The 22474-nt window shown below is 43.1% G+C and overlaps 1 protein-coding gene across 3 annotated transcripts in view; it reads right to left on the bottom strand.

Annotated features, from left to right (window-relative positions):
* Positions 1-772: 772 nt before the first annotated feature.
* The window catches only part of EDAR (ectodysplasin A receptor), an 80360-nt gene continuing 58658 nt past the window's right edge, over positions 773-22474 (bottom strand). For all 3 annotated transcript variants that reach the window (XM_083501546.1, XM_083501547.1, XM_083501545.1), the window contains 9 exons: positions 19386-19567; positions 16385-16470; positions 12972-13058; positions 10199-10327; positions 10024-10098; positions 9620-9692; positions 8486-8645; positions 5639-5699; positions 773-4245 (listed from right to left, as the gene is read on the bottom strand). In XM_083501546.1, coding sequence (XP_083357672.1) covers positions 3926-4245; positions 5639-5699; positions 8486-8645; positions 9620-9692; positions 10024-10098; positions 10199-10327; positions 12972-13058; positions 16385-16470; positions 19386-19567 — 1173 coding nt within the window. In that variant the 3' untranslated portion in view covers positions 773-3925. The remainder of the gene's footprint in view (positions 4246-5638; positions 5700-8485; positions 8646-9619; positions 9693-10023; positions 10099-10198; positions 10328-12971; positions 13059-16384; positions 16471-19385; positions 19568-22474) is intronic.

Below are 22474 nucleotides of genomic sequence, written 5' to 3'. Positions count from 1 at the left end.
TTTATTATGTTCATGTGGTAAATAGATCCAGCACTAAGAATCATGAAAAACATGAACAAAATTAAAAATGGGAAGAGCCGTCAGCATTGGTTAGCAACAATAATAGCTGCCCAGAAGAAAGGAGATGGAAGACAGGAGGAAACAGAATACAGTGGTGCCTCGCAAGACAAAAAGAATCCGTTCTGTGATTCTCTTCGTCTAGCGGTTTTTTCGTCTTGCGAAGCAAGCCCATTGACAGATTAGTGGATTAGCGCTTTTAGTGGTTTATCAGATTATCGGATCAGCTGATAAGCGGCTTAGCGGCTTAGAAAAGGGGGGGAGGGGGGAAACCGCAATAACTCGCAAGACATTTTCGTCTTGCGAAGCAAGGCCATAGGAGATTCGTTTTGCGAAGCACCTCCAAAATGGAAAACTCTTTCGTCTAGCGAGTTTTCCGTCTTGCGAGGCATTCGTCTTGCGGGGCACCACTGTACTGCTCTGAGGTGGTGTGTTTCTGCAGAGAGGAAGGCCCTCAGAGCACTTCTCTGGTGGATTTTAGAAGGATTTGCTGTTCAAGAGGGAAAGTTTAGGTTAGGTTAGTTAAAAAAGAAGACGACCCACCACCCCATGGGACTAGTGCACAGTCTCTGGGCATGCCTTTGGATCCTGGTCCTTAAATATAGGAGTTTGAAACTGGTTAATAGTCCTGGAGGAGAAGGTGAGAAGCGATGTGAATATAAAAAGTAAACTGTATAACCTTTTTTTAAGAAAAATTATCACCAGACATGTAGCATTGCTTTATCTTAATACCTTATTTATTTTTTGCATAATGTACAACAATAATAAGTTATATATACAAAATTGCTACAATAGAAACATTTTGGCAGAAGTGCAGAATTTGTCTTCGTTTCCCCCCAACTCTTTTATTTAGGGGTTTAATACAAAAAAACAATTTTTGTATGCAAAATGAAATAATCTGAACCAGGCCTGCTGGGACTGCACAAGGCCCTATTGTTCCCAAAGCTTTGAGGGAGGTGGGAAATAATTACTGTACTTTTTTGTGAAGTAGGTGGAAGAATAACCAAAGCAAGACTACCTTTCTAAGTTGTAAAATAATAGCGTTCCTCTGAGCTTTACAATTGAAAGCTAAACCTGTGCACTAGACTCCAGACCAGGGTTTCCTTAACTTGGGTCCCCAGCTGTTTTTGGACTAGAACTCCCATCATCCCTAGCTAGCAGGACTCTAGCTAGCTAGTCAGGGATGATGGGAACTGTAGTCCAAAAACATGGGGAAATGGCGAGATCCAACAGTCTGACCAGTGCTTAACATGAACTAAGACAGCACTGGAGAATGTATTTCAGAATCCTTTAGGATTCTATTGCAGATGTCTGATCTAGAACCATGTTGCATCGTTTCAGAGCTACTGACTCAAGCTGATAGTTGTGGGTGAGTGTGGCTTCTCTTTATGTGGTAGAATGTCTAAAAGCTACAGGGAGCTGCACTGGGCAGGAAGGAATGAACTATAATCAAAGAATGCATTTGCAAATTAATTACACAAGGTATTCTTCATCATTATTCAGAGGGGAAAGGACATTTTGGAGATAGTAAAATATAGTTAGAAACCCAAAGCTCACAGGCTAACAAATTGGGTACCACACATGGGAAAACTAAATGACAATATTAAATATTCATCACACTGAACCCATTAGAGTGGAGTCTTTCGACTGCCATTTGTTTGCAGCTGAAGAGGCAGGGGGCAGGGCTGGTTATAATTTTAAAGAATATGAGTTATCATTTTATATCGCTTTTGCTCAGTCATGCAACTTGTAATTAAAAAAACATTGCTTTTTAAGACATGGTGTTTCCTTTAATAATAATAATAACTTACTTAAATCTGTCAACACAGCACTTTGTGGAGAACTGAACGATAAATTAATAAACTTGCTAATTAAACTGCCCCTGGCTCCTGGACTCTGTAATTATGAGTTCACGAGGAGCCCCATGCCAAGAAAAGTAAGGATTTCCTTGAGAGGAGATAGCCCTCATCTGAGCTCTAGGCCAAACTACCTGCTCATGGACAGTCTGCCAGCAACATTAGGTAGTTCTTGTGATCATTTCATAAAGCCATTTTTTTTAAAAAAAATGTATTGATCTTTAGAAATGTGTTGTTTCTTTTCTACTTTTCAAATGAGAGGAAAAAACCATATTGTTTATTTTAAACATCTATTACATTGAATGGGGTAATTTCAATGGTGAGACCACACCTCACCCTAACTTTTGTAAGTAGTTATTTAATTATCACATTAATACGGTTCACACTGACCTCTTCTGAGAAGCTTCAGACATCTGCAATAGAATCCCAAAGGATTATGAAATACATTCTCCAATGCTTTTAGTTCATGTTGAGCACTGTCACACTGTTGGATCTCGCCATTGCCCCATATGAACTGAGGGCACACTCAAATACATGTTCAAAATTCCCCTGCACATTGACACATACTGGGAAATTCTGGTAACAGCAAACATGTTGACCCACTTCAATGACAAACAGTGGCTCATCATGTGCTCCCTATTCTTCTCCTTTCTCCAATTGCAGAAAGAGATAAATCACCTATTTTTAGAGTAACCAAAGTTCATTGCTACATCTATCTGAATTCAAGGTACACAGTTCATTAAAACAAACCAGCACCAAATCGGAGTTTGATATTCTGGTTTGTATTCATCGAGATTAGAATGAACAATAAGTCCCAGAGTTCAGGCAGAACAATGAACTGTGGTTATTTCAAAAGCAAGAGATTTCAGTCTCTTCATGCCTTGGGGCAGGGGAGGGGGAGCAGAACCAATGAGGCTCACACAGACTCATTCTTGTAATGACAAACCATGAAAATGAACCAGACTGTGGTCTTTCAGAGAAACCTGTCCATCAGTATCGATCTGATTAGCCAGTGCCTTGAAATCATAACGGTTGTAGCCAATACAGAAGTAGCATTTCAAAATACCCTCTCTAAACGGGTTGTGATGGTAAAGAATTTCATTAAATCTAAAGATGACTTGAACAAATAAATGAACAGCATTGACTGAGGCATTAATATTTCCTACCTCGGTTGTGATCTAGTTGAAGATAGAATAAATGTCACCATATACTTCTATGCTTAGGTCTATTTTTTTCCTTCTGTAGCATAAAAGATGGTTGAAATAATATTTTTACTTAATGTATGTGTATGAGCATATTCATAAATAAATTCTGCTAATTTTATAATTGGCATATATTTCCATTAGTATATGTGACAATATTTCTGAAATGTCTGTGTGGACCACATGCGCCAAGACTTCAGCATACGCTGAAATTTTGAATTTAACTGGACTATTGCCATCTACTTGGTCTAATTTCAACACACATAATCCAACTAATTTACGTCAATAAAGTCTCACACATGTGATTTTTTTAAAAAAATAAATAAATTGGTTAATCCTTAATGTTATTTGAGAGGAAATTGACATTTGGTTAAACGCTAGATGTAATAGAACTGACATTCGCATTATCTGTATCAGGCAACACTATATCTGATAGTAGTTACTAATTGTGGAAGACTGAGACAAAATTAAACCATAGCGATTACATCAGATTTCTTCAGAGCCTACAATGATACTGGCAGGCTGATCTGTATCTCTGCTTGTAAAAGGAGTCTGAAGTGAACAGCAATATCCTCTTCACAGGCCAAGTCAGTCTCATTCAAGAAGTCTTCAGCCTGTGCTTCTTTCATTTCTTTTATGACGAACCAGTAACAATCCTTGGCTCGTTTTTATACTTGGAACAACAGAAAATGCTATTGTGATCTGAAGGCCGTCCATGCTTTTTCAGATTCCATTTCATAATGAGTCCCATTGCTCTTGGAATCCGTATCCACATAAATTGTTTTGAAATGAAGGCGACTGAAACACATGTCACGAGGCCACCACCGGATCAGGTTTAGGTATCACTTGGGCCCACTCCAAGATATCCGCGCAAAGGGACTCCACGGCATCTAGCCTCTCAATCTGCACTAGTTTTGTTAGCAGTTCTGGAATGCTGTAGCCTGCTGTGCTGATGCGGTCAAAGAGCTGCATGCCGTCGGTCATGCCACCTATTTCGTCACGCTTCAGTCCAAAGCTCTCGGCGAGGTGGCGCCAGGTCTTCACAATGGCTTTTTCGGTGTTGTACGTGGAGCTGAGCATCCTGCTGGTCTTCTCCAGACAATCGAACGGGAGCTCTGTGGGACTGAGGCCTAAAAAGAAAGTTTAGAGGGTCACATTTACTGAGCTCTCTTCTCCATGTTTGACATGGAGCCCGGGGAGGGCTGAGGAAGCTGTGGCCTTCCAGAAGGTGATGGACTCCAACTTCCATCAGCCCCAGCCAGCTTGGCCCACGGTCAGAGATGATGGGAGTTGTAGCCCAACAACATTTAGAGGGCCATAGCTTCTCCATATTCAGAATATTACTTTATTAGCATTAACATGTACTCGCAATGCTTTTCATCGGATCATAGAATTGTAGAGATCAATTAATCCAGAACATTCCCCTTCCTTGTTTTGCTGCTGTTTCCTTTCCCCCATCTTCCTGGCATAAGCTGACAGCCAACCTTCACGTGAGACTGAAAAATTTTATTGGGAGGTCTTATGCCTTCAGGCTGGGCCAGATTTAGGTTTGATGAGGCCCTAAGCTACAGAAGGTAATGGGGCCCTTTATATGTCCAGCTGTCCTTTGTCAACAACAAATTGTCGCTGTTTTGTGTGTTGAATATATGCTATATGGTAATTCATGGATCTAATAAGCCATTTGCGCATAACAAAATATGTATTTTATCAAAATAATTGTTGAACTGAAATACAATTAATAGTTTTTTCCTTTAATTTTTTGGGGGGCCCCAAGAGAGTGGTGCCCTAAGCTATAGCTTGTTTAGCTTATACGTAAATCTGGCACTGCCTACAGAAGAGGTTGAAACTTCCAGTTTTCATTAAAAGCAAAAAGTGTCCATTGATGAGCACTGGAACCCCCAACAAAGAGAACTACTTCTTTTTTAAATATATATATATATTATTGTCACCTCAGGGCCAACACATATTTCAAGGAAAGGGTGAAATTCCTGGTGAGGCCTACCACTTTCCCCATCTTATCCTGAGGTCAAAAACAAGAGAATTTTCCAAACTCATCTTCTGAGGTAAAAAGGAAAGGCAGGGGTGGGGGTGGAACAGATGCAAATGCTTCTGGAAAGAAAAATGCTTATGTGGCTGTAAGTTTATTCTCACAGACCGTAAATATCTTGCTATGGCTTGTGTTCTTAAAGAATCTTGCAATCAAAGTGGGCTTTAAAAGAAAAAAAGTAGTAATCGAGCAACGCTTTTTGTCATGCAGTGGGACCTACATACGTCTTTTCTAAGCTTGATTGACTTGAGTGGGATTTCTCGCAGGTAAAAGTGTATAGGAATTCAGCCTAAAGCACTAGCCTTAACTATAGCACTGGGTGATATTTTATTCTTCCGTTCAGACAGATTGCTTCCAAAATTACCTCAGCTCCATACTTGGTTTTATCTGAATCTATTGCCTGTCACATATTAGCCATCTTGAAGATATGTAGCAAATAATGTGGCTATAAATTAATGTGTTTTCTTTTCACTCACCTTCTGCAACGCTGCATACGTTGGCATACAGATCAAGTATCTTTTTCCGCCGGCTTTGTATCTAAGGAAAATAAAAGATTATTTTTATTTGAAAGTGAACCTTCATCCTGATAAGCAGAGGGGGAGGAGTTGTGTGTATTCCACAATTCCCTATAAAGAATGGGATTTGGAACACCAATTCCTATGAATTTCATTGGTGGTGGTGGTGGTGGGTCTTTGCGGGAATGGTAAAGCCCACTTTTAGCATTTATAGATGATGTGGAGACGTGCTTATTTTTTCCGGGCATTGTCTAGTGAAAACTGACATCAGAAGTGTGGCTAAATACAGTTTTCAAGTAGTCAGGGTGGGACTTGCATTGCCAACCCCATATAGCTGTTTCCCTAGTTACGTTACAAGCAGGATAGCAAAATTTGTGTTTTAAAAAAAGTTAATACGAGCATAATTGCAATCGTTTAATAGGCTGCTGAATCTTTAACATGAGCCAAAGGTGTGTGAACACAAGGCTCACATAATGTGGCCCCCATGGGAAGAAAGATCACCCCACTAGTAGGCCGGTAGCAGTGGCGTAGTGTGGGGGAGAGGGGGCCGTTTTCCCGGGCACACAATCTGGGGCGTGCACGAAACTGACACCACCTGCAGAGATCCCCATCACACACCCTCTGCCCCCCGCCCGGCGCACGAGCGCTTGCCCAGCAGGGACGGGATCTGTGGAGCAGAGCTTGAAGAACACCCTCCAGCACCTGCCCAGCACAGTTGGCAGCAAGTGCTGGATGAGTGCACTTCACCTCTGGTTGGTGCGCATGCGGAGCATATCTGCCCCAGGTACTGGCAAATGGCAGTACACCCCTGGCCGGTAGGCTTAATCTCACAACTGTTGCCACACAACCCATGTGCATTCATTAGTGAGGCTTGTAACATCTGCATACAGTGGTACCTCGGGTTAAGTACTTAATTCGTTCTGGAGGTCCGTTCTTAACCTGAAACTGTTCTTAACCTGAAGCACCACTTGAGCTAATGGGGCCTCCTGCTGCCGCCGCGCCGCCAGAGCACAATTTCTGTTCTTATCCTGAAGCAAAGTTCTTAACCTGAAGCACTATTTCTGGGTTAGCGGAGTCTGTAACCTGAAGCGTATGTAACCTGAAGCGTATGTAACCAGAGGTACCACTGTACTTTTTAGAAGAGGGCAGGGGCCGTTGAAAAAGAAATAATAAAGCATACAAAGTTTGAGTCTCGATCCTGTCTTAGTGTGTCCTCCTTTGACAGGAGCCAACTACAGAAACATCTCCCTTTTGTCTTCAATTATATTTGCGAAGTTTCCATAGGAAAGCTAGTTCTGTGAAATTAATGGCCGGACTAGAGACTTTCATGCTGTATGCTGCTGAGGTGACAGGACAGTTAAAAGTCTTAACAGATGCGGAGTCTGTTCGTGTCCACTATCCCTTTAAGGAGAGTTTGCATTACTCTCACACCAGACCATCCACTGCCTTGGATCAACTGGACGTTTCTGCTTACATGCTCCAGCGTTTAATTGCTCTTTGAACAGACACTGTCCAGAGTTTGCAGGAAGAATACATAAAATATCACGGTTGCATATCATGCGCTGAGAACATGTGATTCGTAGGGCACAAACATCTGTGGTGAATCAAGCAGTTCTACCTACACCTCCTGAAAGAGGGTTATATCATCTGAGAGTTAGTGGCCCTGTGAAGAGGCTGCTTTGCCATTAAACTTGTTAGGAGAACTGGGAGCAAAAACTGGTTTCATAAATGCTTTTTGGCAAACTTTTTTAGACAGTACTGCTGTATTGGTAACACAGCCGGCTGCAGTTTTTCTCATAAAGGTCCCACAACAGCCCTCAATGGATCGCAACATCTCCTAGATATGAGAGGGATTAGCAGGGTCCTTAGTGCCAACCTAGCAGTTTGAAAGCACATCAAAGTGCAAGTAGATAAATAGGTACCAATCCGGCGGGAAGGTAAAAACGTGCTTCCGTGTGCTGCTCTGGTTCGCCAGAAGCAGCTTAGTCATGCTGGCCACATGACCTGGAAGCTGTACGCCGGCTCCCTCGGCCAATAAAGCAAGATGAGCATCGCAACCCCAGAGTCGGCCACAACTGGACCTAATGGTCAGGGGTCCATTTATCTTTACCTTAGTGCTACCCTTTTACCTGAGCCACATGCCTGTAACCCAGGCATAGGCAAACTCTGGCCCTCCAGATGTTTGGGAGTACAATTCCCATCATTCCTGACCACTGGTCCTGTTAGCTAGGGATGATGGGAATTGTAGTTCCAAACATCTGGAGTTTGCCTATGCTTGCACCATTCCAGGACATGGAGACAATGTGGAAGGGACTAAAGCTCACTGGCAGAACACCTGCTTTTTATGCAGAAGATCTCAGGTTCAAATACCTGGCATCTCCAGGTAGGGCCGGGAAAGAACCATGTCTGAAATCCTGGACAACCAATCCATGTAGAGATGACTGAGCTAGACAGACTAGACAGACGCAGGGGTTGCCTTTCAATAGCTACCTAAAATATGAATGAACGTATTCATATTTCATATGAATGAAATATGTGAGCTCAGTCAGAACTGAAGTTTGCTTTTTCATTTTCAATCCCAATAACTCTGTAAGATTCAAAACTGGATACAGTCTTTCTCCACCATCTAATGGAGGCTCTCGCTGAGGCCATGCCACAGAACTTAAGCCGCACAGTTAATGATATTTTATGTATTCTTCTTTCCAACAATGCCTGATGGAAGAGCGGCTAGCTAGCTAGCTGCTCAAGCAGATGGGGGAAAGTAGCACTTGACCCAATGCCCTTTTTAAAACTCCAGGTGAGACTTACGCCAGTGGATTTGTTGTTTGTGGAAGATTTATCTCTGGCCAAATGGACGAGAGACAACAAGCACAGTTCCGGCGTCCCTTGCTTGTCAATCGCAGCTTCTTCGTCGCTGTCCATACTACGACTTAAAAGCCTCTCATTCTCTGAAGAAGCATCATTTTCACTGGGGGGGGGGGAGGAAAAACAGAAAGGTTGCTTTTCTAAAAAGATAACAGAAGTGAGTCCAGCATCTTTTAAATATATATGCATGGTCTTTACTGAATAGGCTCAGCCTAGTTCTTGCAAAGTGTTGCAATGGGATTTCATGAGGCAACAGGGCTTCTTGGGGGGGGGAGCCCTCTTCTCTCATACCCTCCATTGCATTCTAATCTGGAAATGAAAGACCAGTAAGATCTTTTAGTTTTCCTACTCTATGCTTTTCTAATTCCAGAGGCTTTCATAGTCCCATGCCCCAAACCAGCTGTCTATTCCAGGTATGGAAAACTCTGGTGCACTCAAGCCAGAGAGCTCACTGCTTCAGGGTGACCTGCCTGTTGATTTCCACTGAGCTTTTACTCCTTTGCTAAACCGGGCAAGACCATCCAAGTGACAGTCCCAGATTTACAGAAGTCACCCCAGTTTCTGATTTGACCCTGGAATGTCCAGCTTTTCCTTAAAGGTAAAGGGACCCCTGACCATTAGGCCCAGTCGTGATCAGCTCTGGGGTTGTAGCACTCATCTCGCTTTATTGGCCGAGGGAGCCGGCATACAGCTTCCGGGTCATGTGGCCAGCATGACTAAGCCGCTTCTGGCGAACCAGAGCAGTGCACGGAAACACTGTTTACCTTCCTGCCAGAGCGGTACCTATTTATCTACTTGCACTTTGACATGCTTTCGAACTGCTAGGTTGGCAGGAGCCGGGACCGAGCAATGGGAGCTCACCCCATTGCGGGGATTCGAACCGCCGACCTTCTGATCGGCAAGTCCTAGACTCTGTGGTTTAACCCACAGCGCCACCTGCTTCCCTTCCGCTTTTCCTTAGGACGTCCCTATTTGCATTGGCGAAATTTTTGAGGGTATGGAGTTCAGTGTCATGTCCTGTCAACTATAATCATGCTCCTTCCCTGCTATTGGCATGCTTGTTTTTCTGTCACATACCTCTTGGCAACCTTCGCTGGAGTTGCAGTTAATTTTCCAAACTCATCTTTCTCTGAGAAAATCACCACATTTTCTGCAAATTAAAAAGAAAAGGAGGGAAAGGGTTTGAAACGGTCAACGGATCACAGTTGTGAACAAAATTCCCTCGCTGGCACCTGCGTATGTGTGTTTCGGAACAAATCACCGAATTGTGGTGCTGAGTCTTAAATTAGTCAGGGAAGGGATTGCAGGCAGAGGGATGTTTTCAAGGTTACATATAGGCCTTCCCAATTATTCTTCTACTAAATGGAATTTGAGTCCAAGCAGTTTAAAGTTTAAATTAACATGGGGCATCGCCTCAGGGCAAATTAAGCCGTGTGGGATCTGATGTGTGTAAAAAGCAGAAATTAAAAAACTGTTCAAACCTTGTACTTCTTTTTTCTCTCCCTGCATATTGGCCTGGGCTTCTACAGTCTTCACGGAATGGCTGGTGCAGCAAGCTGGAATTTAAAATCACGCCTCTTGTTAAAACCCATTCTTGGCAGATGCCTATGCACAGAATCTCAGAAGTCAGAATTCTCTTTAGTGATGGGCAGTTACCTTGAGCTGAAGTTTTCGTTTTCACAATGTAAAACATGATGATCAGGACAATAGCGATTGCCATTATGAAAATAGTTGACATGGCAATGATAAGAGCAGTTGCAAGGTGTCCTTGACTGGAAAGGTCTCCTGAAAACACAGAGACAGATTATTAGAGCTGTAGCTGCAACCCCATTAAAGGCATTTAAAAGTACAGTGGTACCTCGGGTTAAGTACTTAATTCATTCCGGAGGTCCGTTCTTAACCTGAAACTGTTCTTAACCTGAAGCATCACTTTAGCTAATGGGGCCTCCTGCTGCTGCCGCGCCGCCGGAGCACGATTTCTGTTCTCATCCTGAAGCAAAGTTCTTAACCCGAGATACTATTTCTGGGCTAACGGAGTCTGTAACCTGAAGCGTATGTAACCTGAGGTACCACTGTATTAACCATATGAGCTTGTCTCTAGTCACCAATTATGAATTGCATTTGTACAGGATAACACAAATATTTCTAAAATATTTCTGAAACAGGAAGCACACTTCCTTTACTTTTCATACCTGCCACCTCGATAATCGGGGGTGGGGGCACTTTTACCATTATTAAGGGCTGAGGTCCTGTATCTACTTAAGCTGGCAGTAAGTCTCATTGAACTCCATGGAACTCACTTTTGAGTAGGGCGTGCACAGGACTATACTGTAAGGCTACGATGTCAGGCACATTTATGTGCAAATAAACTCCACTGGACTCGGAAGAACACTAATCTTGTATTTTCATTTACTTAGCTTGCAGTTTTTTTACTTGCAGTAGAATGCCAGATGTAGTCTTTGTAATTCAGAGTCAGTATCGAATGTGTCTGTGCTTCCAAGTGGCCAATATTTTGCAGGATGGATTCAAGTCCATTTGGCAAATGTGGGTTTGCACAGTTAAAATGGATTTAAGCTTTCTGTTGCCCTAGCACAACATATCCATGTAAACAACAACGGATCTTTCACGGTTAAGAAAGTGATGGTGAAAAGTGTGGGGTTAATGGAATGATTAATAAGATAATGTGCAAACGCCCTGGAACAAAACCAAGAGGAATGGTCGTTGTCATATAACCTCCCTGTAAACAAATTAAAACGAATGCTTGATAAAGTCTGAATATCATCTAACTGCCGTTTCAGCTTTGTGCAAGGAAATCGGGATAAATGCTCCATAAATAGGTTGCCTTGCCCTCAAACTGAAACTGCCTCTATTCCTGCCCCCCCCCCCCCACGGCACAGAGCACCTTTCTCAGATCACACTCATGCAGGTGAAATTGCCTGTTCAGGAAATGGTCATTTAACTGTTAGCAAGCTTGCACTACTAGATTCCCCTTCCCTAAATTGTTTGTGAGTGTATCAAAATGTTACGTTAATTACTGAATATGAAAATTTTCAAACAAGCAATTCACTTTTCATATGTGCCAATGCAGGCCTTTTCATAGTGGTAGTGTGGTGTGTTGGTTTTTTTTTAAAACAAAACAAGCCACCACTGATGAATAATTGCAAATAAAGTCCATTTGCAGCCATCTAAGTATTCCAGTTAGAACACTCCAGAAAAGGCAAGGCTCGCACCTTCAATAGAAACAGATTTGCTGCAAAATTCTCTTCCCCGGTTACTTTGAAATGAATAAACAAATTACTTCTTTAGCTTTTGTGAATAACCCATTTATTTAAAAGCGAAATCATCTGCTTTTGTTTTGTTTTTCTGCAGTTTACTTGCTTGTTTGAAATAACGCTCTTGATACAAGTTTCTGGGCTAAGGTGAAACACTGCAGTCAGTTGCCAATATTCATTAGTGTCTTAAATCGTTCTGTTTGTGGAGGTGGATTTGCTGAACGGATGTGTTCCCAATTCAAGAGTAATTGGCGCTGCTTAGCAATTGTGTTTAAAGTCGGCTAAAGTGCCTCTTGCTTTGCAGCGAACAAAGTTATGATCACTGTGAATTCCTTACACACATTACCAAGTCTTTGGATCGAGATCAGTAGATGACCCCCCCCCCCAACCAATTTTTTGGTGACCTGATTTCCTTGACTTTGTGCCCCATAATGACACATCTGACTGTATTAGCACCAAAAGAAATTGCGCACATCGTCACATGACTGAAATGAACTAAATCCCCACAATCCAAATAAACCTCATTTGATGAGATAAAGGAGCTAAATCAGGGGTCAGCAAACTTTTTCAGCAGGAGGCCGGTCTACTGTCCCTCAGACCTTGTGGGGGGGCCAGACTATATTTTGGGGGGGGGGATGAATGAATTCCTATGCCCCACAAATAACCCAGAGATGCATTTTAAATAAAAGGGCACATTCTACTCATGTAAAAACAAGCTGATTCCCGGACCGTCCGCGGGCCGGATTGAGAAGGCAATTGGGCCGGATTCAGCCCCCGGGCCTTAGTTTGCCTACCCCTGAGCTAAATTAACTTTTCATCTAAATAAATACACCTCATTTGCAAAGTTCATTGTAAAACTCATCTCTGCTGAAGCATGTTGATTGCTAATGAAATATTTTTAATGATACTTCATCTATGAGAAAACTGTGAAATGAAATTAAAGCACATACTTTAAGCCTGACAGACCCATAGGCTGAGTAAAAAAGAAAAAGTTTAAATAGAAACAGCCCAGATTTCTGAGACGGCACATCAACCACACATCTCTGTAGGGAAGAAGGCACCTTGCTCCCCCGGCTGCTCAGTCTTCCAGCCTCCCAGGAGTACATACCAAAAGCCAACTCAAGAAAATGCTAAAAGGGGAACTTTTCTTTTCTTACCTTTGTGCACATGTTGGAAAGGAGAATGGGTACTTGTTCCAGAAGTAATTGGAAAACTGGCTGACACACCAGAGGTAACGCCTGCACCTATCATAATAAAAAAAAAAATTGTCATAAATTTTCCTGGTGACGCTTGTAAAATCTCGGCCATGAATTGATGCATTTGTGAACTGACAGCACAGTTACTTAACTTGCATGAATTCACCGTCCATTTAAAAGCCAATGCTTACAATTCAAATGGTGCCAAGCTGTGAAAAACGCATTTGGCACACATTTGTTTCTGAACGTAGGGATGTGCCAGCTGAACACGTAACGCAAGAGGCACAGCAGTGCAGTCCTAAACTTGGTCGTCCCCCCCTTGTGTTTGTAGAAGCAGCTCCCGTTGAAATGAATGGTTTCAACTGGACTTTCAGGTTTGCAGCCTTAGACTTATTATATATTTTCAGCCTGCTTTTAAGATTGTTTAAAAGGCACTGATTTTTATTATTATTGGGCATACGAGATGGGAGAAAAAATGACTGATGTTGTTCTGCAGTTCTAGGAAGTTGAGAATTTTCTTGGCCCAGCTCCATCAGACAAATGTGACAGGAAATTAAGTTCTCTTGTAGCGCGTGAAAAACGTATCCCAGCTTATGAAGTAAAGAAATGTGCATGCTCTAAATAAGGATGCGTTTTTCAAAATAAACGAAGAACTATTACACAATATAAAATGCTCTAATGGCAAAGAAAAATACAAGCTAGAAATGTGGCCAAGAAAAGCATATAGCTCAGCGATCTCAAATGAGTTTTTCCTATAACAGAGCAAAGTACCTTACAAGCGTGGCTAGTTCTTAAATGTCGTATGTGCCTTTTGTAAGAGACATTTTCATTTGAAACCAAAATAGTTATTTTTAAGTGTTGAAATAGTAAGGCATGCAGTATATATCTCCTGACTTTAAACTAGGTGGACATAAGCCTGATAGTTCTGGACATCTGAAGATGGTGAATTAAGGCGGTCAAATGAACTGGAGGCTTGGTTAGGAAAGCTCTTGTGTGCTTTCTTCCCATTTTGTCTGTCTTTCATCAGTTAGGATTTAAAGTGGTACCTCGGGTTACAAACACTTCGGGTTACAGACTCCGCTAACCCGGAAGTAGTACCTCGGGTTAAGAACTTTACCTCAGGATGAGAACAGAAATTGAGCGGTGGCGGCACGGCAGCAGTGGGAGGCCCCATTAGCTAAAGTGGTGCTTCAGGTTAAGAACAGTTTCAGGTTAAGAATGGACCTCCGGAACGAATTAAGTTCGTAACCCGAGGTACCACTGTGTACTCAAGGGAGGATTTCTGGATGCTATTTGGCATGTTGCAGAATACACCCACAAAGACCTGCCAGTCTGGAGAGGTGTTTACAGTCTTTACAGAGCTTTAATTCTGGATTATTTGCAGGTATTGTTATGTAACAATGAGTATTCACTGAAGTGCTGAGGAATTTTCATGAAGATTTTGAAAAAAGAAAATTAGCAAATTGCTGCAGAAATGCGGAGAACTGAATTAAAGATTGGAAAAATGAGAATCAAAGTTTACAGTTCTTTCTGCCCAAATCCTAAACTTTGCTGGGGTGGGCAGGCATGGCATAGCGTGATTGGTGTGACTTTCTGGATTGTGGTTTAGGTATTGTTAAGAATTTGAATTTGTGTATTGTAACTGAAAACCTTAGTTCTGAATTTTTTTTAAAAAGCCAACAGAACATCCGTGTGACTCAGTAAACAAGCCTTTCAAGCTGCATGATCGCATTTTATAATGAAGCTTTCCTCCACCCCACCCCTTTTATTCTGGCCCTAAATAAAAAAGAGAACCTTTTAAAACAAACTCCATCTACAACATGCCGGCTTTCAGAGGAGTAAATAACAAGAAACAAACCCAAGTGTAAGCTCCCTCTCTCACCATTCTCAGCTATGAATGTTCAAGTATCATTTACATCCCAGACCACTTAGCTAGGTTGGGCATGACTCACACATTTTCTAAAAAGATTTATGCAGGGGAACTCAAGGACAAATCGCCACACATGGAAATTCCTGCATTTTGGCATCAAAATGCTGATGACTGAAATTCAAGGACACAAATGTGGGTTGTGTGCTTTTAACCACCTGTACGTAATACAACAGGAATGTTGTGAAGAAACCTACAAGCAGTGCGACAGCAGAAGGTCTGTTGGCCTTTCCATTAAACTCTGTTGCTATTTGGGAAATCATAATTTGGACTTTAAAAAGTCCCCCCCCCCCCAGTGTATCATGTTCTATTTACCACAGTCCCTTCCTTTAGATCCACATGCCAAAAAGTAAACAGGATTATTCTTTTAAAAGGCTTTAAAATGCTTTTTGCATTTTAGCTGCCACGCTAGAAGATAACCCCGTGTCGGCCTTTCATGTTGGGAAAGCGACAAACTGAAATATGTAGAATGGTTTGGATCCATTAAGGAAGTTTCTCTTCCTTAAGGATTGCTAGTGTGAATAGTGGTTAAAGTGCTGGATGAGGACCAGCATTCAAATCCTTGCTCAGCTGTAAAGCTTGCTGGGTGACCTTGGGCCAGTGACTGCCTTTCAACCTAGTCTACCTCACAGGGTGGTTGTTAGGATAAAACAGGGCATGGAAGAACCACGTTCACCATCTTGAGCTCCTTGGAGGAACAGTGGGATACAATAAATTGAAAAAGCTATATGGATTGCCAGTATTAAGCCTTGGGAAGCCTGTTTTGTGAAGAAGGAGGAAGAAGAAGGATGGACAGCTCTGTGGATGTGGTCTTGCTTATACAAGGCTCAATGGAAGCTGGTGTCAAGCTGGTGTTTGAGGTTGTATCAAAAGTGGTGCTTAGTAAAGCACTAGGATTTCTGCTTGCACCTTGGGGATTTACTTTCCGCCTTGCCCCTCTAATCTGGAGCAGATTTTAGGAAGGTTTGCACTGGGAGAAGGGAGGGAAGAAGGCAGAAATCCTTGTGTTGATGGGAAACTGCTAGTTGAATACCGCCCTTGGTTTTATGCATCTGCTTGTCTTGCTACTGGCGTCTTCTGCACTGCAGCTATTGGTTTTTCATTTTGCTACTACAAAAACCACCATGCGAAAACTCTAGGTCAGTCTTTCCCCATGGGACCTGCCAGATGTTGCTGTACTCCAACTCCCATCAGTCGCAGCCAGCATGGCCAACGGTCAAGGTTTATAGGAGTTGTAGTCTGGAAACATCTGGAGGGAACCAGATTAGGTGTCCCTAAGTGATTCTGATTCACGTGCCCTCCTCCATTCTGTGCTGCTGAAGTGTGCTCCATTTTAAGGCAGGCTCAATTTGTCAACTGGCATATTGCTCAGGAAAACTTCAGGCAGCGTTTTGAGGTTTCTTAAGTCAGAATACAACTAAATAGAAATCCGAGTGGCAATACGTACACTCTTTCGTGTTGGGAGGTGCCAGGGAGCAGGAGTAGCAAACCATTCCATAGATATTCCGCGGCCTGTTTTCTAGCATGTAGTAACTGCAATGAAAGGACAAGGCAATGAAAGGACAAGGCAGGAAAAAACACACACACACCACACAGCAGAACTGGCTTGGTAGCCTTCAGGTATGCTTGAGAAGTAAATCACTTTCTTTGCAAGATGAAATCACTGACTTTAATTTTTTTGTGTTACTCGTTTAATGGCATTATCCACTTTTTATCCTGCTTGACTAGAAACAGTCTCTCCTCCGCTGCCCTCATAAAGGCAATTAAATCAAGCATTCAAGTACATGACATGAGTTGGTATCACTGCCTAAGTCAACAGACGTTTGTCCACTGCGTTTGCAATGCAGCTCAAGACATGTCTCTGAAATGAGACCCTCTGTGCAAGGATAATTCCCCACCCCCACCCCAAGAAGGGATGTTCCAGACAAGCACCAGCTGCCTTGATTTTGCTGGCATGCTGAGTATTCAGTTCCAGGCTAATCCTCCTGGGCAGGGAGATGGGGACTGAGAGAGAGAGAGCAACTTATGCAAAACCTACTAATCAACATCAGGTTTAGAAGACAAGCAGGGCGAGAACGTGAAGCTCTTTGTCGTGGCCTGTGTGCTTTCTGACATATAGGAATGCGCTTGCGTAAATCATGAGCAGAAACTTCTACAAGGCTCTAAAGACTCAGCTATACAGCTGCAAATAAAACGTTTTAAGTGTGTTGTAAGTGCAATATACAGTGTGGCACTAGATGGCGGCGGCGAGCCTTATAGAAAATTCGATGCTTATTTTCAGAACGTGTGTAGAGTCCACCTTGATCAGAAGTTTCCCAAACTCAGGTCTCCAGCTGTTCTTTTGGACTACAACTCCCGTCATCCCTAGCTAGCAGGATCAGTGGATGGGGATGATGGGAATTGTAGTCCAAAAACAGCTGGAGACCCTAGTTTGGGGAACCCTGCTTTAGATGTGAGGAAGCACTAGACCCGAACCTCTTGTACATTTGCAAATGGCAATATAAACGCATCCAAATTGCAATTAGTAATTCTTTTGACTTAAAAAAACCCAGGAGCACATGTTTTTAATCTGCGTTTCAGGATGTGCTGAAGTTTAGTCATGTAGCCACATGCAGAAGGCTCCCGGGTTCAACCCAGCTCCAGCAGGGATTTAAAAAAGACTCTTCCCTGAAACCTTGGAGAACCACTGAAAGTCTATATAGACAGTGCTGGGATAGATGAACCAATGGTCTGGCTTCGTAGAAGGCAGCTCCCTATGTTCCATGTGACCCTGTGGTCACTTTGAAAAGACAGCACATCTGAACATGGAGGCATCTGAAGGCATGGAGCTCCCAGCCTTCTACGAAGCCAGACCAGGTGAGAATGGACTCTGAGCACATTCAGCCAGACATGTGGTCAGGAATCCTATGATTCATGTTAGGAGTGGGAAACCTGTGGCCCTCCAGATGTTGTCGGATTTCAACACTCAACACCCCTGACCATTGGTTATACTGGCTAACAACTCCCAGCACCCTTAAGAAACTATAGTCCCCACAAATATAAATAAATATATATATATATATATATATATATATATATATATATATATATATATATGCTTTCGTAGATTTTCACGGGTACAGGAATGCAGGTTTTGGTGTCTTCGGGTGTCTTCCCGTGTAAGAGTTGGGGTGTCTAGGCGACGTTTCGACGAGGTCTCTTGAAGATGACGAGTGAGACCTCGTCGAAACGTCGCCTAGACCCCCCAACTCTTACACGGGAAGACACCCGAAGACACCAAAACCTGCATATATATATATATATATATATATATATATATATGCAGGTTTTGGTGTCCTCGGGTGTCTTCCCGTGTAAAAGTTGGGGTGTCTAGGCGACGTTTCGACGAGGTCTCACTCGTCATCTTCAGGCTGGTGCTTTCGGCTTCTTGTTACTGGAACAGAGCGGGATCTCAGTGTTTGAGTTCCTATAAATACTGTAGAGGGGTGTGGTGTATTGCCTCAAAAGTTCTGGGCAGAGGGGAAGTTCCCAGGCTAGTGTTCTTTTCTTCTTTTGTTCCTTAATTACTTGAGGGATATCTTGAGTGATTTCTTGAGTGATATTCTGAGTACCACTTAGGTGGGTCATTAGGTGTGGATTAGTTGCTAAAGCCTTCGTGTCTTGACCTCTTGAATTTGTGAAGAGTTTTTCTGGGAAGATGGCTGTACTGCACTTAGTTGTGCTTTGGCTTGGCTTCGTGTATAGGGGCGAGCTGTGGTTTTGTGCCCTGTGCCATATATATATATATATGGGTGAACCATGAATGTTAAAGTGCTTTAAGCATAAAAATAATAAAAGTGACTTTAAAATCAATATGGCTTTGTTGAACCTAATACTTTATTAATAAAAAGTAGTGATTTGCTTTTACTGGGGAAAGAAAAATAAATTTAACTGATCTGGTGTGTTATTTAATGTCACCATAAAGATCTAGTGATGCAATCAACTTTTCCATATAAAATGATGAAGGATCATATTCTGACCATGTTGATTTTTCATTTTATCAGAGCGATACTTCAGTCTCCTTTAGGGTAACCAAGAAACACTGGTTTCATTTTGTTTGTTTTTAAAATTCCAATAATTTGGTGGTCTAAAGTTCACAGTTACATTGACATCCTTATATGGGCAAGCTTCCTCCCCTTCTAACATCAAAAAAAATATTCTTCCTCCTAGTTCTTATTACAAGACACTTGTTTTATATTTCATTTGCTCTAATAGCATCTGTGACTTTCCTTGATTTAAAACATGCTTTTTAAAGTGCTTGTATTATTTACATAAAGTTAATTATCGTGCGCTTAAATGGATGCAGAAAGTAGTGTGGCCAACAGCAGGAATGCAACAAATATGCTTACGTCGCTCAGCATAACTGGAGTTTTTGTTTAGAGACCAAAGGCTCATAATTAAATCCTTACCCAGGGAGGCAAGGCCCGCATTCTGCATCATTCTCTTGATCTCCAGGTGTCATAACTGTTGCCCGAAAGAATCCCTCGCAGTCCTTGTGCCTCCTACATATCTGGTACCCGCCTTTAGAAAACTTCTCCAATGGACAAGGAACGCAGCCGTAACCATCGTCTCTGGTGCCGTAGCCACACGTCTGGGGGGGGGAGTTAACAGAGTCTTTGAATTGAAAGAGCCACTTTTTAAACCAACTTTCAAGAAAATAAAAGAGAACATTAGCAGCCCATTAACACATTGTTTCCTGCAGTGTCTGAGGCCAAAGTTGGTGGTCCTATTGACTCCCTAGTAGCACTGTATATTCACAGAGCAGGAAAGCCCAGAGACCTTTCTGCTCTGTTGTTGTCCTATCTCAGTTGTGAATAAAAGGATTTTTGCAGCCACATTGAGATGTTCTTTGCAACAGCACGTGCATAGGCGCCGACTCCATGGGGCTTGAGGGGGCCCGAGCCCCCTCAAAAATTCGTTTGGGGGGGCTCCGCCCCCAATAATCTCCGGCGCCCCTCCAGCAGAGCACCATCGCCGCCCCTCCCCCAGCCCAAAATGCACAGGGTCGGGCTGCATGCCTCCTGCCCTCCCTCCCGAGCAAAAGCTCCACCCAATTTCCTTTGGAGCTGATTAATAGGCGCAGCACGCTCTCCCCTATTCGGTCACGAGGAGGCGGTGCCACTTTATTTGCATATTCATGAGTTTATTTATTATTCATGAGCTTTCCCGGGGCCCCCCCAATATTTTTTATAAGTCCGCGTCCCTGAGCACGTGAAGCTACTTTGAGTAAGCTTTGACACAGCAGTGGTGCCCGGTGCCCATTTGGTAGGTCAGAAGGCAGATAGGCCAAAGATGAGTGGAGCCAGAGCCAAGGACGGGCAGGACCAACGACAAACATCGCCAACTCATTCTAGTTTAGCCCCTCTCCTCTTTCTCGACAAGTTCGACAAAGGCAATGTTGAGAGTAAAGAGGAGGAGGCTGACAACCAGGGCCATCTCCTGGGCTGCTTGGAAGAAAGAAGGCAGGCAGGTGGGGCTGACTGAGTAGACTGAGGGTGATGGGGCAGAGCATGGGCAAGCAACTGGAAGACCAGTCTCAACGTTTTCCCAGCCATCCCCAAGCATAGCCCCTGATTCTCTTGCGATGACCCCCCCCCCCGTCCCTTCCATGGAGTCTTTATAGGTGTCCCATCACAGTCTGAAGCCAGGTTGTTCGGTGGGGATCTAGGTCTTCTCTGACATAGTGCCACATAGTGGACCCCCCTCCCTGGGGAAGCGTCTCTATTCTTGTTTCTCCCCACCACCACCCATGACTTAACGGCAGCAGAGCTGATTGCTTTTAACCTTGATGTTCTAGATCTCATTGGTTCTCTCTTATTTTCTAAATAACGTTGTTCAGTTTTGCAACGTTTGCATGCGGAGTTTTGGGTTTTTTGTAGATTTGCAAAAGGAACAACAATTAAATTTAAAAATACGTTTACAGTGGTACCTTGGGTTAAGTACTTAAGTCATTCCAGTGGTCCATTCTTAACCTGAAACTGTTCTTAACCTGAAGCACCACTTTAGCTAATGGGGCCTCCTACTGCCGCCATGCCGCCGGAGCATGGTTTCTGTTCTCATCCTGAAGCAAAGTTCTTAACCTGAGGTAATATTTATGGGTTAGCAGAGTCTGTAACCTGAAGTGTATGTAACCTGAAGTTTATGTAACCTGAGGTACCACTGTATTGCTTCTTGGTGTTTTCTCTAAAACAAAGCCATTTTATTTTCTTGTTTGAAATTTGTAGCATAGCTGTTGTGAGCTGCCTTTTGGGGGTGGGTCTTTTCCTTTCCCTTTCCTTTTCCCCATAGATGTCATAGAAATGAACATGGCACAACACCCCAGTGACTTTCACTCAAGGGTGCCTTAAGCCTTCTCTTTCTCTGTGTTGCACTAGCCACAGAGAGTCTCTGTCAAAGTCCTTAGGGGCTATGGCTCTCTCTACTGCTTCGTCTCATTCACGAACCAAGACCCTGATCAAAGGAGGTGGGGAGGATGAGATACATAAAGCACAGGACTCTGGCAGGACCTCTGTGGCCGATGAGAGCCAGTGTGGTGCAGTGGTTAAGAGTGGTAGATTCATAATCTGGGGAACCGGGTTCGCGTCTCCGCTTCTCCACATGCAGCTGCTGGGTGACCTTGGGCTAGGCACACTTCTCTGAAGTCTCTCAGCCCCACTCACCTCACAGAGTGTTTGTTGTGGGGGAGGAAGGGAAAGGAGAATGTTAGCCGCTTTGAGACTCCTTCGGGTAGTGATAAAGCGGGATATCAAATCCAAACTCTTCTTCTTCTACAGGGAGGGCCTTAAAGAGCCCCTCAGCTGGGGCAGGAGAGGGCAGAGCCAGTGCTGTGTAGCCCTCCTCCGTTCGAAATATGGTCCCCATTAAAAAGCAAATGTCGACGAGGACAACAGAACACAGGCCAAATAAAATTTATTGATTCAGTGTAATTATCTGAAAGTGCCTTGGAGAGAGATTGTTTCTGCCCTGCTGGCCTGTGCCAGACTGCTTTAACATTCCTCCTGGAAGCATGGTGGCTGTTTCCTTCGCAACAGCCATGTGGTGACCATTTTCCTGACAGCGGGGGGAATTTAGAATAATGAGCACGGAGCATGAGAAATAACAGCACTTGCAGGATCGTGTGGTGTGTTGGACTGCGACTATATTCAGCAGTACCGATCTCCTTTCGGTAGTATTGAAAAAGGAGGAAGGCTGAGCAGCCTTAAAAATAACAACACTGGACTTCCAGAAGTGCGTAAGGACCACTATGGAAAACGCAGTGCAGTGCAGATGTTCCTATGGCCTTAAAAGCTATCTTAAGGACTACTATAAACTTAATGAATGCTAAAATGTTGTGGTTTCCAGAAGCAAAAGGGTACAGGGATACAAGGCTAGACTATAAAAGAGGACTAAGATGATAGAGATTGGAAAGTAACAATTGGGAGTTGCTAGTTGAATTATGGACATTGGGATGCAGAGAGGGGGGGTATGGGGAAGTCCAAGAAAAGAGGTTTATGAAAAT

The sequence above is a fragment of the Podarcis liolepis genome (genome assembly GCF_965112155.1).
Source record: "Podarcis liolepis genome assembly, chromosome: 4".
Taxonomy (NCBI): domain Eukaryota; kingdom Metazoa; phylum Chordata; class Lepidosauria; order Squamata; family Lacertidae; genus Podarcis; species Podarcis liolepis.
This window is presented reverse-complemented; position numbering and strand designations above follow the sequence as displayed.